The 17223-nt window shown below is 55.1% G+C and overlaps 1 protein-coding gene across 5 annotated transcripts in view; it reads right to left on the bottom strand.

Moving 5' to 3' along the window:
* The window catches only part of DOC2B (double C2 domain beta), a 53053-nt gene that overhangs the window by 29105 nt on the left and 6725 nt on the right, over positions 1 to 17223 (bottom strand). The window contains exons 1-4 of one of the 5 annotated variants that reach the window (XM_087751807.1): positions 14158 to 14203; positions 11973 to 12060; positions 9535 to 9699; positions 7913 to 8311 (exon numbers count right to left, since the gene is read on the bottom strand). In XM_087751807.1, coding sequence (XP_087607933.1) covers positions 7913 to 8311; positions 9535 to 9699; positions 11973 to 11994 — 586 coding nt within the window. In that variant the 5' untranslated portion in view covers positions 11995 to 12060; positions 14158 to 14203. Of the gene's footprint in view, positions 1 to 7912; positions 8471 to 9534; positions 9700 to 9930; positions 10349 to 11972; positions 12061 to 14157; positions 14204 to 17223 lie in introns of those variants that run through there. The other 4 variants (XM_087751806.1, XM_087751805.1, XM_087751804.1 and 1 more) reach the window with 4 other exon arrangements.

The following is a 17223-nucleotide window of genomic DNA, read 5'->3' as shown; positions in this document are numbered from 1 at the left end:
TAACCATTAGGAGAGCTGAACTCATTAGCAGGTTCTGACCCTCTTTCCTCTCCATGAATTGGGAGAGATGGATGGGAAGGTGCTGGCCAGGGTCTGGCATTTAACACAGGCTCTAAAAAGGAAAATAAATCTGACTTGCACAGGAACGCGGCCTCTTCTCCCACTGACCTTTGGGCATTTTGATTAATTCAGTGGGCCACAAAATTATTAGAGGCTAGCATAACTGGCAGATGCGTCTCCGGGCTTAGCTGTGGGACACAGAGAGCGCGTCTGGAGCCCGCGGGCAGCGCGGCATCCTGGCACAGTGCCACTCTCACCCGTGTTGGTGGAGTCGGCAGAAATTTTTTATTGCTGACATTTCCCATCAGCGCCCAGGGTGATGGGGAGGCTGAAGTAGCTTCTATTTATACCTGTGGGATGAAAGGCAAAACGCGGGTGATAAATTTGTGCTCTGCTCCCTTATCCAGCCCCTGTCCTTGCAGGCTACGTGCCCTCGCCTGGCCCACGCAGGGCGGCAGATCTGCCCCCTCGGTGGCCTGGGACACCCCAAGGAGAAGAGTTTCTTAGCCCAAGAGATGCTTGAGACATGGAAGAGGCACCGACACTTGCAGTGCGGACCCACAAGCTTCAGCACAGCACGCAGAGGAGGAAACCGATGACTGAGTGGGCTCCTTACCTTCCAAAGTCAGGGAAGCTTTCTCATCGCAACTGCCATTAGGAAGCCCAGCAAGGCTCTATGCTGGGAGAAATTGAGGTGCACACAAAAAAACCACTGTAGAACTAATTAAAAAGAAGTCCAAAAGCCTTAAGTCCCTCTGCTTATCAGCGTTGCTGCTCCCAAGATAACCTGCTCATGGATTTTGTGCCAGGGAGATCAGAGTGCAGCAGTAAAGCGACTGCTGGGGATTGTCTGGATTAGCTCTCCCTTACAGAAAGCACAGGTTCAGTAACCTTCAGACTGGGTACTTTTTAATGTGCTATAAAAGATAGGCCCCTATTCTTCCATTGCTTTAATTTTCCTCTGCAATGGAGATAATTTTAAAGGTCCTGAAAGGCAGCAAGTAATTCTGTGCACTTACAGCCCCATGTAAAATGTTGGTAAATGACTCCTCAGGAGGAACAGAAATTATTTCTTGCCATTTCCAAGCAGGGCTGCTGAAGATCGCTTTGGTGGGTGGCTGCATGCGCTCCTGCCTCCCCGGGTGCGGCAGCGCCTCATCCCGGCCCAGCGGCACACAGTGGGGCAGGGTGGGCAGTGAGCGCCAGGGCAGCTCGAGGACTGACTCCCTGCCCTACGTGGGAGCGAGCCCCTGAAAGCCCCCAGGGTTACCCCTGGAAAACAGCACTGTCAGTCCCAGCAGCCTCCCGCAGCCAGGGCCGAGCTTGCTCAGCACTCACAGTGCTCTCGGTCTGTGCACAAACCCTCTTGGGCTGCTACTTGTGACTCATGTGCCTCTGCAGGGAGAGGATGCACGGCTTGTCAGGGATGGATCCCACAAGGTGCTGAGTCGAGGTGCTGCAGAACCTGATGGCTGCAAGCCCCCAGGTCTGATGGTAGCATTGACCTCTGGCATGAACCTACAGCCACAGGCATCACTACAGGTTTCCGCATCACCCAGGGAAGGTGGTGAAGGCAGGTGGAAACAGGACACTTCTGAAAGTCAGCATCACCATGAGCTACTCCATGAAAAAGGTGTCCTGTGGAAGGTTTTGGGACATGTCCCAGGGGCAACACACCGACATTCTCGTCGGCACCTGGACCACGTGGTGCCAGTTGGCAGCATTGTGGGACTCTGGTCCATTGCTGCAGGGAAGGATGTTCCCAGCCCTACATAAAAAGCCAGCAGGGACCAGATCCAGCACACAGGCAGGAGACCTTCCTTCCTCGGGAGCTCCACAGATGTGGTTGAATTCAACGGGACCAGGAGTGGGAATCAAACACAACTCTTCTTTCTTGCAACTGCTCCCTGCCTCGTTGTGGGTTTTTCACTTAAAATCTACAGCAATTAATAGTTCTTCATTTTGGAGACACAGCGCCAGCCCCTGGCAAAGCTCCGGAGCAGGGAGCTGCTTCTTCACGAGGCTGGTTGATGGATGCTCATCAGCTCTTCTGTCTTCTCCAGGAGGAGTGTTCAGAGGAACACTTATCTGCTCAGAACAGTTCAGAGATGCAATTATGTTTTACAGCACTAAATGGTCCCTGATGTCAGTAGCAATTAGACTTTCAGCAATTTCAATTTAGAGATGGCCTTCAAATCTCTCCCTCTCTCTCCCTTTAATGAAATACAGTATTCCAATTAACAACCCCCCAAAATTGCCTTCAGTGTTAAATACAAAGATGAAAGATCTGGGAACCCCTTGGGCTTGAGCGTGTTGGAGCGAGGGGTGTCAGTGAAGGGATGAGGGCAGCAGAGCCGCCACGAAACAGGGAGCCTCCCTCCTCCAGCCGGGCACTGTCTTCCCTCCTGCACGCTGGGAGCAGGGGAAGGTGAAGGGCTGGGCAGGCTGCTGGGGAGAGAGGGGGCCAAGCAGAAGGAGGGCCCCTCGATAACCAGCAGCCGCGTGTCTCCTTCGTTAGCAGAGATGCTGGAGGCCACGGCCCATATGCTCCCTCCATCGCTGTTGGAAGAGGGATGCCCGGACAGACCCTGCTTGCCCTCATGTTACTGGCCCCTCCAGGTGTCCCACATTTATCCCCAGCACTTCAGGGTGTCCCCAGCCATGGCCACCCCCTGGGAATGAGCATCTCCAGGGCTGAAGGCTCCTCAGCTCCTTGGAAGACCAGGAGCACCCGATGTGCAGCCGATGGGGCGGCCAGCAGGAAAGGGCAAGAGCTCCCCCCATGCCAGCACCTTCCCAATACCCGGGGATCCTACGGAAAACCAGACAGGAGTTAATCCAAAGTCACCTCAGTTAACACCCCACGTCTCCCTTGGGAGGGCTACAAACTCCGCGATGCCCTTAAACCTTGGGTCTGACACTGCCTGGTACCTACATGTTTCCTTTGTGTAGGCAGCTCCAGTCGCGGTATGGTTGGCAAAACCATGCTCCAGGCTCTGCCGAAATCAGCAGTGGTTTGTTTAGTTTCCTGAGTAAAAAAAACACTTCTTTTGGCCTTATCTGGATTGAAAAGACGATTCAAAGGTTATAAATAGCAGTGGCAGCATATGCTGAGGAGCTGCGTTTCAGAAGTAAATATCCTCATCGTTTCAATGCACATTTCCCCTTGTCATCTCTCCTGCCTCCTCCTGTCTGGCCGAAAGCACTGCCAGGTGACTTGCAAACCCCGCACCCCATAAGACCTTCATTCTTCTTCACGTCTTTAAGCAGCCAGTAATTAATATCTGCATGATGGCTTTGCCTGCCTAATTATCTTCTTTGCTCAAAATAAGAATCTTCCTAAATAACTTCTGTGGCGTTGCTTGCAGCAGGCGTCACGAGCAGCCGTGCACCAGGACAGGCCTCTCAGCTGCAGTTTGGAGAAGTCGTTTTTATGCTGCTGCAGCTCGGGAGCTCACAAGCCTGCTCCTCCCATGAATAAAGCTGGGCACGCTATAAAATTGGCTGGGTTTGTACATATATAAACAGCCTCGGAGCACTGGCAGGAACAGTATGGGGCAGCCCTTTCAGAAACACCAGCTCCCGCTGCAACCCCCTGCTCTCAGGCTGCCTCCCCATCCAAAAACCCAGAGCCAAACACATACAGAGGAGGGAGGAAATTCCAGCGCCGGCCACAGCCTCACTCCGAAGCCAAGCAGCAGCTCAGGGGAAGGGAGCATTTCTTCAAGGGCTAGAAACTTGCTTGCACATTATAGAAGAAGGATGGCCACTCCGTCCAGTGCTGTGCCCCAGAGAGAGCAGCCACGGCAGTGCTCCCTCAGAGGGGCCACATTTTTACCTTTGTGCTGCTTGCGCAGAGATTTCAGAGACCTTTAAAAATCTTTCAGGTACAAATTCACGCTGATGCTGCAGAGGGGAAAGCGCAGCCGCTCGAGGGGCCATAATTTGCTTGGAATCAGGGGAGATGGGAGGCGAGACCCAGCTCCTCTCAGGTGGCACATTGCCACCTAGCTGACATTTGCTTATTTTTCTCGTGAACCAAGTTCCCCTGGCAGTGTGCCGCCCGACTGGGTGGGCAGCATCCCTGGTGGCTGGGGACCCAAGGGGCCAGGGTACTGCTCCTGTCACTGGGCACCAGCCAGGGGAACCAAAGATGAGGCGAGAGCTGGGTGTCCCGAGGCAGTAGGAGCGAATCCCCTCCCTTCCCATCCCCAAATTCCTGCTGGTCCTCTCAGCTCCCAGCAGATGCTAGTGCTGGTCCAAGGGCACCAAACCACCATTCTGCAGGGTTTGTACCAAACATGCATTTCTCCATCTCTCCCTCATTCCCCCTCCTCAGCAGCTCCATCCGGGACAAACCCGCTGCGGGAAGAGGCCAGCTTGGGCTCCGGTCCCGGAGTGTCCCTGCAGAGTGGGGACAGAGGAGGCATAGGGCAGTGACTAGTTGCTCTCCCAGGGGCCTCCCAAGGGCCCCGGGATGGCAGAGGGTGCCGACTAAGACCCTACAAATCCTCACAGCAGCGCTGCTGGCAGGTCTGATGGGAAGGGCTGACTCCACGCAATTCCCAGTGCTCCCAGAGGCAGCCCCAACATCTCCGCTCATTATCTGCTCTGTCAGCTCCCTGGCCCTGCTTGCTCCCCGCCACTCGCTGCATTCAACAGGCTGCTTACGGCTGCCCTGTGGGGACCACGCTTGTTTTCCTCCGCACCTCCACAGCTCCCTTGAGCGCTGTGCTCCCTGGCTCTGCAGGGCTGCAGTACGGTGTCCCGAACCATTGGCCTCAGACCCATGAGCAATCAACCCCACCCTCTGCATCAGCCTCCCAGTGACCGGTGCCATCTGCACGTGGCAGTGGGTCCCCTCCCACGCAACCACACCTTGGCTGGGTCCCTGCCCATCTCTGGAGGGACCCCACCTGCCTCCTGTAGCCCTGGGATTCTTGGTTTTCCAAAGCACCAAACACACGCATGCACACACACACGTGTCCCTGCTTCCTGTGGATGCCAAACCACTGCATCAGGCCGCCCTGCTTGGATGGGAGCAGATGCTGATGCTTCTCCCAGGGCTGCCCTGCTCTGGGGCTGCCCAGGTCCCAGGAAGAGGCCATCCGGAGGAGGGGAGTTCCTGCCGGCTCCACAAGCACCTCCCAGGATTGCTGGTGGGATCAGGAACACCACTTGGCAAAGGATTAAGAAATGCGGTGCAGGGAGCCAGCCCAGGCGAGCCGCAGCAGGGCACAGGCAGGACCTACCCTGCACCGCTCCCTGCAGCCCTGCCAGGGGTGCCGGAGGTCAGGCAGGGAGGCTGGCAGCTCCGGTCCAGCCCCTGCCCGATGCCACCCTGCAGTGCTGCGGTGACTGAGCAATGCAGCCCCACCACCCATCAGGCTGGTGCTGCTGGAACGCCAGAAACGCCAGGCTAGAGAAGTAACCCTGGGCAGGAACGAGTGCAGGGGAAACCCAGACAAATGCTGCATTTCTCCAGGCAGGGGCAGCTCTACTCCTCCCACCCGGCCAGCCAGCACCATCGCTTTGGTGTTGGAGAGGGAAACCCACAGGCAGGTGGGACAAATGGGAAAGAGCTGTCCTCTCCTCCTCCTTCCAATTGCCATGGCAAAACCCTCTCCCTGCACCTCTCTGGGGGCTGTGCTGGGAGCATCTCTGGGGAGCGAGGCAAGACGTGCCCCTTCCCAGCAAGCCCTCAACTCATGGGTGCTGCACCCAGGCTCCAATGCCACCATCCTCAGAGACACCTCAATCAACTCCCTGAACCCTGTGTGTTGCCGGAGGGAACTGACACCACCTAACCCCCAACACTGTTCTGCCATACAGACGGAGACAGGTTCCCCAGGGGAAATTTAGTGGAGGTGACTAATGCAGCAGCCCTGAATCACCTGCCAGGGATGTGGGGGAGCTGCAAGATGCTCCCCAGCGTAGCTGATGGCTCAAGTCAGGCTGCACGAATCCCCTCCAGCTCCCTGCCTGGGAAATGGGGCCAGCGAGCCCTTGTCTGGCTTTGAGACTTGGCCGCTAAACATGGAGAAGTGACAGTCTCATCCTGCACATTTATGCCAACCAGTGCTCTGAGAGCAGCTGGGACCATCCCGTGCTGTCCCCAGAGATGTGACACCAGCAGTGTCACCTCCCTGCTCTGCTCCTGGCACCTCTGTGCCTTTGCCAGCAGAAAATCCACCACATCTGGCAAAACAGCCTCAGCAGTTTGCCTGACACCTGTTACGCTGCAAGAAACACTCTTCCTAAAACCAGCCAGGGCGAGACAAACACCCACCGGCCCCTGGCACTGAGATGCTTCCAGCATCGCTGGCAGGGCTAAATGCAGAAGGCAGCGCCCTGGGCAATTTCCCCACAAGTCACCCGGTGAAAGCGCTGTGCCCCGAGGCCCTGAGCACTTTGGCTCCCACACACACCTCTGGCCCTGAAGCCCAGCTGCTCCTGTTTCTACTGCTGGGATGAGCAAAGACGATCTAATAATTAGAGCAGCAAATAACCCAAATCCGGTTAAAGTCAATGTTAACTGCCTGGCTGGGACAAACACGGCTTAGTGGAGATGTTCTCCCTGAGAGCGCAGTGGCTCTCACCTCCTCCAAAGAGAGCGTGACCCCAACACCGAGACAGGGAGAGAGGGAGCATCAGTTTGGGGCTTGCACCCAGAGCCCCAGCCTCTCCCAGAGCCGTGGCTGGTGGTGAGCAAGCAGAGGGGGGCACAGGGGCGGCCGTGCCACCTTGCAGCAAGCACAGTGGGGAGCTCTCCCTGGGGTCACGCGCCGGGGTCTGACATAGCTGACAGCAGCCCAGGCCAGCCCAGCACCCAGCAGCGAGGGAGTGATGCCAAGGCAGGGCTGTGACATTTTGCACAGGGAAAGCCACCGCCTGCCCAGTGCTGGGCTGTAAACAGCTCAGCGTCGTGGGAGCTCAGCCTCCCCCTTCCCCCAGGACGAGCACGCAGCACCACTCAGCAGCACTGACTCCTTTCCTCGGCATCTCCCGGCTTCAAACTTTGTGCTCAGCCCCTCGCAGGATCTGGCCCCTAAAGGCTGGGCTGAATCGAGACCTTGCATTTTAACCTACCTCAAGGAAAGCAACACTATCCCAGCCACCGCAGCTGGCAGAGCCAGACAGCAGCTGCTTTGCAGCCTGCAAGCTCCACTGAGCTGGGTGGGAAGGACGTTTTGGGTGGGGAGGGGTTGAACCTCACTGCAAACACCTGCATCTACCAGAACCAAAGCCTTCTGTTCAAAAGCCCCCCCGGTCTTGTGCAGGGCTCTGTCTGCAGCTGGAGGGTGAGGAATGACACGCCAGAGTTTGCCAAGGGAGAGGGCAGAGATTTCCCGGGCGGATGTCATTCCAAACAAATCTCCCCCATCTGGAGCTGGGCGATGCTGGAGCGTATTGCCAGCTAATCAGCAGGGTGGCTGGAGCAGGCTGCACCACCGAGACGGATTAACCGAAGGGTCTGAGCCCAGCTGGCAGCCTTCAGAGGCAAGGAGCCGAGCAGGGACGAGGCAGAGAAGTGCATCAACCACAACGGCAAAGCACAGCAACTGGTGGCTCTTGGGAGACTTCCCTAGTTTGGGTTCAGCAGCCAGCCTGGCTGCAGCAGGGACACTCCCAGGGCCTCCCTCCACCCAGGGGCAGCGCTGGAGCCGTGCTGTGACAGCCTCCCTGGCTAGAGCAGAGAGCTTGCCACTGCTGCAATGTAATCCCAGGGATGGACAGTGTGGCCAGCAGCCAGGAAGGGCGTGTGGTTCGGGCAGCAAGATGGGGGACCAGTCCCAAGACCCACCCTTGCCCTCAGCACCCAGCAAACTCCCGTGGAAACTTAGGAACTCACTGCAGTCGTCAGACTCGTAGCCCTCGGGGTCCACCACCTCCTCCGGTGCTTGGCACTTGGCCGGCTGCTCAGCAGGTGTTGTGCCATACGCCCCAAAAAGCTGGTCCACGTCCTCGTCCTCCTCGCGGGGGGCCTCGGCGGGGCTGACGGAGGGCTGGCTGACGGTGGAGCGCAGGGTGCTGCTGCGGCTGACGGTGGTGGGGAGCCCGCGGGGAAAGCGGGGGAAGTAGTCGGAGATCTGCTTGATGGGTTTGATGGGGCCAGGGCAGACGTCAATAGCCATGTGCTCCTGGATACTTATGGTCATTTTCTCTCCTTTTCGGAGTGTCATGCATGCGGCTGTCAGCACCAAGCTCCCCCGGAGAAGCCCGGACTGTGCGCGAGGGAGCCGTGAAGTTTCTGCCGGGGGAAGCAGAGGCAGGCGAGGGGGGAAGCTCTGGCGGGCACCTTACGTGGTTCTCGCGCCCTGAGCCTCAGACGCCGCACGCATGCTGCTGCCGCCAGCTCTGGCTCTCGCACAGTCCCTGATCCTGCCAGCGCTGCCTGTGAATAAGTGAGCTAGACGGAGAGACGGATAAGAGGCAGGGGGTGGGCTCTCGGGTGATGTCACCAGCTAGCAACAAAGCGGTACCCAGCAGCAGAGAAATGAGGGCTGTGGCCGGCCCGCCGCCCCGGCCACACGGCTGCCAGTGTGGGCAGCCAGCCCCCCGCCCCTTCCCCAACAAAGCCCCACCATGCCTGGGGGGAGCACAGCAGAAGTTGGGTCGAAGCCCACCTCCCCATATATGTTCACCCTATCTCCCTGGCCAAAGCGGGGTCGGTCCCCACCAGACCTCTCTGGAGGGGGGAAGGTCATTGTGCGGGGTCAGGAGTCGCTGTCCTGTTGCGTTGCATCCCCGGCACGCTGCGGAGAGGGAGGCAGGGCTGCCCCAGCCCCTGGGGACCGTGGCAGCCCCCATGCCCTCCTGGCTCGCTGTAGGGCCGTGGCAGGGAGGTGCTCTGCTGCATACTGAGTAGGGGCATGGGTGGCATGCAGCCTGCTCCCAGCTCCAGCTGCACTGCTGCTCGCAGGGGCAGGGGCAGCCCAGATTTGGTGCCCTGCTGCCGTAGCTGGCACCAGTTCACAGTGATACCCCCTCCGGAGCTTAGCATGAGCCAGGCAGGCTGGGCGAGCTGCCCACAGCCTCTGGGGCTGGGAACGAACTAGGGACTGAAGCAACACATGCCACTTGCTCACAGCCCGGCCGGCAGAGACTCTCCCAGCTGGCTTGGGGCTGCTGGCACAGAGCAATGCAGCAGGTAAAGCATCACAGAGGAGTGAGCAATGGGCTGGGCCAGGGTCCACAGCCAGTGCAGCCACGCTCCGGCAACCTTTTCGGGCAGGGACGGGGCCCCGAGAAGGGGACAGGTTCCCTGCAGCCTGCCACGGGCTCCCTGGTAAATGCTGAGCTGCGGTTTGCTGAGGGAGTTGGTCTCCAATTGATATTTTTACCTAATCTCCTCTTGTGTTCAAATCAATAAATCTGTGGTTTCAAAAGCTAGTGAAAGTGGACTTTTGAGCAAGGAGTGCCAGAAGAGGAATGCTGTGAGAACATGATGCAAAATGCTGCAGAGAAACTCACCCTGCCCAGGAAAATGTGTCTGAAGTATTTTGTAGGGGCAACTCCCCCAGTGCAGACTTTCTGCTGGCTCAGGAGTGGTGGGTCGGGCGTGAAGCTGGGACACATCGCGTGCACTGGTCACCCACCACCATGTCAAGCCGATCACAGCCAGTACCACCAGGTAACCTGACAACACACAGATCCCAAATCAATGCACAGAGAACTGCAGTCTCCTGCAGGCTGGCATGCAGTTATCTATTAAAAATAAAGCTCAGTTCTTTGGAGAATTTTCCCCAAAACTCAGCAAAATGACACCCAACCTTTTTGTCTAATGAAAAATTCAATTTTTAATTCAGATTTTGGTAAATGTTAATGAACTTCCCTGACTCATAACATACTGACGCTAGGCAAACTAACCTAATTTACTTCTTGCTGGGAAGCAAACATTTCTCTCCTGAAGCATCCAAACTTGTCATCACTCTGTACCTAGACATGATGCACACGGATGCTCTAATGACCTGGGAGAACAGGAGATGGCTCAGCCACTCCTTCCTCCCTCTGCTGTATTTTTGCTTCGAAGTGGTTCTCGTTTATTGCGCAGAGGTGATCTGTGCCGCTCTGCCAGGAGACAAACTGCTCTCTTGCAGCAAGGTCCAAGAGCGGATCCAGCCTGAGACAGTTTAACCCCCTTCCCACATCCAAGGACTCCTAGGATATTAATTCAGATGGAAATGCCACCTGCTTCGCATTCGCGTGGTCGAGGCTGAAAATCTTGTGGGTGGCGAGACAATGGGTGGGAACGTCAGGCAAGGCACAAAGAGCTGCCTCCAGGTTTGGAGCAGCCTGGATGCGTTCATCCACACAGGCTCCATCTTTGGGTGCAGCATCCAGGATGTGGTGTGGACTCAGACTTAACAAAGCAAAAATTGGATCTGATGCCCAGAAAATAGCAGCAATTCCCTCTAAGAAAGGGTAAATAAGTAAATAAATAAAATCAAGTTATGTATAAGAGCCTAATGTCATTATTGCCATTACAAAAGCATCGTTATTTCAAATGTTTCCTCAAAGAGCACAAGACCCAAATAGAAAAGGATTGTTTTACATTTCAGAAAATCAAGGCTCTGGGAATTAAGGTGAGCCCCTGAGCTCTGCGTCCTCCTGTGTCCTGCAATACTCTGAAAGCTGCCCTGCACCTCTGACAGCCCATGGCCAGGATCAAGGCCCAGCAGCACCGATGGGAGATGCTCAGCTCACCCAGGGATGCAGAGAGCAACCGGTGACGCAAGGGACAGGGTGCACGTGGGGACCAGATTAAGGGAAAAGCAAAGACAGAGCTGAAGCAGGCAAACCCCCCCGCTGTCAGGGCAGGACTGACCCCCAAGGGAGACCCTGTCCCCAGACGTTATAGACTGAAAGAAACAAAACCAAGACTTACTGCTAATAGCCCAGATGGGACTTTCTAGTCTCTGACTGATCCCAAGCCTACTGAAAGCAGCTGGAGCCTTTCCTTAGCTTTTAATGAGTCCCAAAGCAGCTTGTTTTTGATAAACCACACTTTTCCTACCATCTCACACTGCCTGAATGTTTCCTCCTAGGCTGCACAGCCCAATATTTACTGAGGGCTCCCCAAACGTGGCTGGGGGTGGCTGCACAACCAGGCACCAAGCAATGGCATACATGACGCACGACAACACGGAAGGTAAAAGGGACAAAAATAGAGAGTTGGGCTGGGAGACAAAAGCAGGGCTTGGAGATACAAAGCCAGTTTCCAGGTAAAGCTTTTAATTCCCACCGTCTGTCTAATGCCCTGGAATGTGACTTGATTTGATCCCTCACTCTGCCGGGGTTATTCAGGACTACTGCAGTGCCCACGCATGTGGCCTTCATTTCCCCAAAATGGGGAACGCTGGATTCCTCGCCAGCCTGGCAAGGGGGCAGATAGTTTAAATATCACGTGGCTGCTTTCAGCAGTGGGACCGACAGCTCTGCCTGGCAGCGAGCAGCGGCACTCTGCAGGGGGATATTCCATCCCTGGAGTAAGGGAGGATACCCTTTAGAGAAGGTGAAGATGGCCCTCACAGAGTCAACATCAAAGCAGGAACGGGATGATGGAGACAAGCACATCGCCCCTGTCAACAGCCATTGTTTCCTCTCCGTGGTGCATGCAAGTCATGACATGCTGAGCTCAGCACACGCGACATCACACTTCAGCAGCTTGTTCCAAGGTGCAACAGACTGGTTCAGCTGCTCACATCACGATGAGGGCATGGGCTGGTGTGCCAAAAGCATCCCATAATGAGAGCTGGGACCTGGGATGCAGGAGCCATCACTCCAACTCCAGCCCAGGCTTAGAAAAGGATCCTGTCCCAGGACAGCTTAGGTTTTAAATGTTGTCCTGAACAAGGGGCATAAGCAGAGACTTAAGCACATCCCAAACAAAGCCTGTGCCACTAACTCACCCTGTGCCCCGAGCAGAGCCATGCAGCAGCCCAGCTTCCTTATGTGGCCAGGGAGCCGTCCTGCCGGTGCCACACAAACGGAGCATTCCTACAGCAAACAAAACAGTAACACGTAGATTAAACATGCATCCGAAAATACAGGCTGTCCTCAGGACACACTTCAACCAAATTTGTTTCAAACGCTAAGCATCAAATTCTGCTGTCAGTTATTCCAGGTTTAAATTGACAAGAACGAGGGCCGATTCCAGTTTAATCAATTCCTTTCCAAATGAAAAGTACAGCAGCAGGACTGCACATCCCCAGCACTTACCAGAGATTTGATTACTGACCCACTGGTTCTTTATTTAATACTTTGTCAGCTCAAACCCAAATGATCTCACAGAAACCCTCTGCCCTGCCGGTGCTGCTGGAGAAGACACAAGCCTGAAGAGTGCACGAAGAGCTGATGCCAAATTAAAGCCTCCGTTTGGAGGAACAACCTCTGGATCTCACACACCCTTGAACTCAGGGGGACCCACTGCAGGTTGGGAGCAGGGAGGTTTGACAGTCACTCAGGGAGGTGACACAAAGCAGCACCAGCCTGCACAGCCCTAGCTTTCTTTTTGCTTTTTCCCAGCCATTTTTAAGCCTGTGTTAAGCCACAGCAAGTACCCACAGCCTTAGGCATGAGAGGGTGCCTGCAGGTAATGCCAGCTCAACCTGGCTGCAGGGGCAGGAGCAGGGGATACCCCCACTGCCAGCCCAGCTCTGCCAATGCTGCTGGAAGAGACCCCTCCATCCCTTTGGGGTGACTCAGGACCTACATTGTCTTCAGTCCACCCCACTGGTAGGTATGAAACATATTTCTTTCTTCTTCAAATGAGCTTAGCTCCAGCATGGCTGTGCGCATGGGAAGGGGGTTAATTGAAAAGCAACATGTGCCTTGCTCCTTGGCTCACGCAAGGCGCTGTCTTCTGGCTGATGCACAGCTACTGGCAATGAGGCTGCTTCCCCTGAAAGAGCTCTGCCCTCGATTGCTGGGGAGGCTTGGCTGAGCCCATCGAGTGCATTGCGTACCCTACCTGGTTAAAGACCCCTTGCATTTGCTAAATAAAGCAATAATAATAATGATAACTAGGAAACTTGGCTAAATAATCCTAAGAGGCTTACTCCAGGCTGTGCCGATTAAGGCTCCCCCAGCAGTGCTGATATCCCAGTGCACCCTGGCCCCCACTGCTCCTCTGCGCGAATAATATCTGAGGTTATCTGTGCTCAAACAGGCCCTGCTAACAACCATCATTTGACCAGATTTAACCAGCAATTACTAGCTGCGAACAAAACCACTGTGGTAAAATACAGCCCACACTCTATTACAAAGCAGACACAAACAAACCCGTTCAGAAAGCCAGGCAAAGGGCAAACGCAAGCAAGAAAGAGTCCTCTCCCCTCAGAATATTGCTTAAGGTTCCCAGAGACCTTATGAAACACCCAACTGACAGCAAGGGGGGATGGCGTCTTTCTTACCAGCACTTTGCTACCTGCAGATGGACCTGCAAGGGAGCTTCCAAGAGGACAGGAGGAGGCAGGGAGGCATCTGCTCTCTGTGCATCTTCAGCACCATTCAGGATGGGCCCAGAATAGCTAAACTTTCGGTAGGGGCTGATGTTTAATGTGTAGCATATGTTGCCATTTCGATGTGAATCCCAAAATAGTTGGTGTTTTGTTTTGTAATTTTAATGCGCTGGTTTTTGGAGTCCTGTGAAATGTCTACTCTCCTGTTTGGGGAGGGAACATGCTGTGTGTGTGCACCCTGACATACCATTTCCAACATGTTATTCACCTGCAAATCAACTAGAGTAGATAATCAGTTACCGAAAGTATTAGCTATATGGAGCACATATTAAATACACACGGATTCACTAGGAGTGGATCCGTGCACAGTGAGAAGGGGAAGCTGCAGGAAAATCCAACTGAATGGTGCACAAGGGGAGGGTGTGCTGCCCCTGAGCGTTACTGGCCTGCACGTCTCTAGACATGGAGGTTAAAGCCAGCGGGGCCGGGGAGCAGCCGGGCAGCCTGCAGGCAGGACAGCCTGCCAGCAAGGCGCCGGGCAGCTCTGCAGCTGCACAAGCATGGCCCATGCACCCACTGCTCCCCAAACCCAGGGCGAGAGCAGAGACACCCCCACCCCATGCACCCATCTAACCTGCGCAGGCAAACCTGCATCCCCGGGGCTGGTCTAGCTGCTTTCAGGAGCCTCCCAATGGAAGAGAGGGGAAGCAACAGGAGTTCCCTGCGTTGGCAGCGCCCAGCTCACTCTGCTGGGTTAGAAACATAGGATGATTTGGGTTCAGCCCTCAACAGAGATGTGAGCCACGTTTCCCACTTCGGTATCGCCACTGCATTGCACTGTCTTGCGGCCAGCACCTATCAGAGAAAGCAAAACTTGCAGGAGAGAGAGGCCAGGGCAGCCCTGGGCAAAGCAGGACCCCAAGCCCTGGCTGCCCCGACAGGACATAGCGCTGTCCAGGGCCAGTCCTCAGGGATATTTTCTCAGGAATGAGCCTTTTTTGACTTTTTCCTCTTATTAACCTCATGGTCCTTGGGTTCCCCCTAACTTCAGAGCCTTAGCAGGGGTTTGCCACCGCGAGGCCAGGCAAAGCCACCTTTTCGCATCACGCTGTCTCTTTTTGTTATGTGCCTGTAAGCTAAACACAGACCCAATCCCTTGCATTCAAGGGAGGAGAGAGTTCTGCGTAGCATCAGCTCTTATTAGGCTAATTTTATCTGCTCTCAGTGCCTTTCTGAGCTGGAGTCAATGTCCTCTGAGATTATCCAGCTGACTTGTCTTAGTAGTTTTACCCTGCTTTTACCTCTTCTCTTCCTGACTGCCTCCCAGCTGCGGGAGGATGACAACATCACTTCTCAAGACTTTCCAGGCAGCCAGGAGCAAAACCCCATGTTTATTCTGCAGAAGCACCTTACCCTATGGCAGCTTGGACAAGCAGCAAGTGTCGGTCTGGGGAGCTGCACTCAGGCTGGGTACCGCTGCCTCCCGCACACACAGATCTTCAGACTCCAGAGATGTCCAGAAACAGAGTTAACATCAGCATTTAGGGCCTGGCCCTGTTGCCATGGAAATTGATAGACTTTCTGCTCACATTTTGGTGGGAGGAGGCATTTCAGGAGTCACCACTAGCTTCCAGAGTTAACACACATGAAGCCAAGCGAGGGCAGAAAGCAGCCGAGCTTCATGGAGGCAAGGGGAGGACTGCTCCTACCGCACGCTCCAAGAATTTGGAGTTAGATGCAAGCAGAGGGAAAAGGCCACCGATAACCGGCAGCATCAAGACGCTGCACAGCGAGCTCTGGGGATTCATGAAATAACATCTTGGTTTTGCAGAATTAAAGAGCAATTTGGCTGCATTAAGAGAGCATTATAGCTGCTCCTCTCCCACATACACATCAGGCTAACGACACCCTGTCAAAAGCAATCTTACCAAAGCCCCCATTCAGTGCTGATACTTAGCGCAGTAAATGTACCTGTCACAGCCCTGCAATGGCTGGCGGAGCTCTGTCCTGGCTGCTGCTCCTCCCAGCTGCCGCTGGCGCGACTGGGAGTTGTCCTCCCTGTCCCTGGATCATGAGGCTCAACCAGCCTTGGTGAGCTGTGAGGGAATCGGCTGCCAGGGCATTTTCCTGGCCCCATCCACAAATCCCAGTATCATGCCAACATTGCAAAAAGCAACACAAATGAAAAGCAAAATGAAAGGCCCTGGAGCCGTGCAAGGAGAAAGGCAAATCCATATCTACTATGGGGTCAGGCTACTGCAGGGGGCAGACAGCCCCAGCTTCCCTGAACTGGGCAGGGCTGCTCATGTTTGCACCACAGAGACAAACCCGCTCTCTGCAAAAAAACCCGTGGATGCACCTGCAGGAGGTACCTGAGGGAGCAATCCTGCCGGCTGGGGAGGCAGTGGGGTGATGTGCTGAGCCCTTCCCTGGGGCAGGCAGCTCTGAGCTCTTCGTGGCTGCCAGCTGGCACGAAGCTACAGAAGCAGCCGGTGACGAGGAAGCCCCGCAGTGCCCCGGCAAGCGGCTACACCGGCACCTGCGGGTTAGCAGCAAAGAAATTGAGGCCACAGCCGAGACAAGCAGACTCCTGCCCAGAGAGCAGCTTTACTGGCAGTGCTGAGGAAGGCAAGCCAGCCTGCAGGATCCCTCTCCTCTCAGATCTGCGGGCTATTTAGCCGTCTGACCTGATGTCACCCAACGCAAGGCGACACAGGACAAATTTCTATTCCACCGTGGGGAAGCCCAAGCATTTTCCAACTCTGCAGTGAACCAAGGAAAACAAAACTGCAGAGCAAGGGATAACCACCAGCGAAAAAAAGGGGAGATGGAGGGAGAGGTGGATAGGTACAGGGTCATGGTTCAAAATACAAACATTAAAATTATACCCATCTAAGAGGGGGCACCTCCCAGGTCATTAAGCAGCCAGAGGAGTCACTAGATGGCCCTGCTAGTCCTGTTCATCTGATCACAGCGATGGATATTAAGAAATGCTAGTTTAGCTACTCTGCAGGCTTTTGGGGACTGTGAAATCTGCTCCGAGTCTCCTCCTGGGAGGAAGAACCTCCCAAGGAGACCATGGCAGCCAGGAGGTACCTTGGCCAGGCACGTGGAGGGGACTCCCCAAGACACATGGCACCTCCAGGCCTCACCAGGCAGACGGGTCCTTCCCAGTCCCGCCATGACCTGAGTGTCCCCTTCCCTCCCTGAGACCAGCTCCACTTGCCAGAGACACTGCAAGTCTCTGCCTCAGCGTAATCATGTTGACAGTGATGGGTGTAAGAGCCAGGGAACCATATTAATGAACATCGTGTTGCTGGATAATCATGACATTAGCATTATTGGATTAGAACATTTGCATAATTTGGGCACGAGCTGCTACCTGCACCGAGACATATGTTTACGTGAATTTACACCATTTGCATCCCAATGAAGCTCGTCTGACTGCATCCTCAGCAGCTTTCTGGGTGACCAGTCACAGCCATTGGCAGCTCAACCCCAGGGACCATCTCCTGCTGTCAGGCACAATTGCAGGCCACTCAGATGCCAACAAAACAGGAACATTTTTCCTCCTCAGGATCTTACACTGGTTACACCTCAACTGGGATAGGCATGCCCCTTGCAGGGGTCAGGAGCAACACACCTCAGCGTTGGGGTCACCCAGGCTAAAACTGTCCCCTTCCCAGTCCCCATGGACTTT

The sequence above is a fragment of the Nipponia nippon genome, unplaced genomic scaffold (genome assembly GCF_047370975.1).
Source record: "Nipponia nippon isolate SJK-2023a ecotype South Korea unplaced genomic scaffold, ASM4737097v1 scaffold_15, whole genome shotgun sequence".
Classification (NCBI taxonomy): domain Eukaryota; kingdom Metazoa; phylum Chordata; class Aves; order Pelecaniformes; family Threskiornithidae; genus Nipponia; species Nipponia nippon.
Note: the sequence above shows the minus strand (reverse complement) of the source record. Positions and strands in the feature narration are given on the sequence as shown.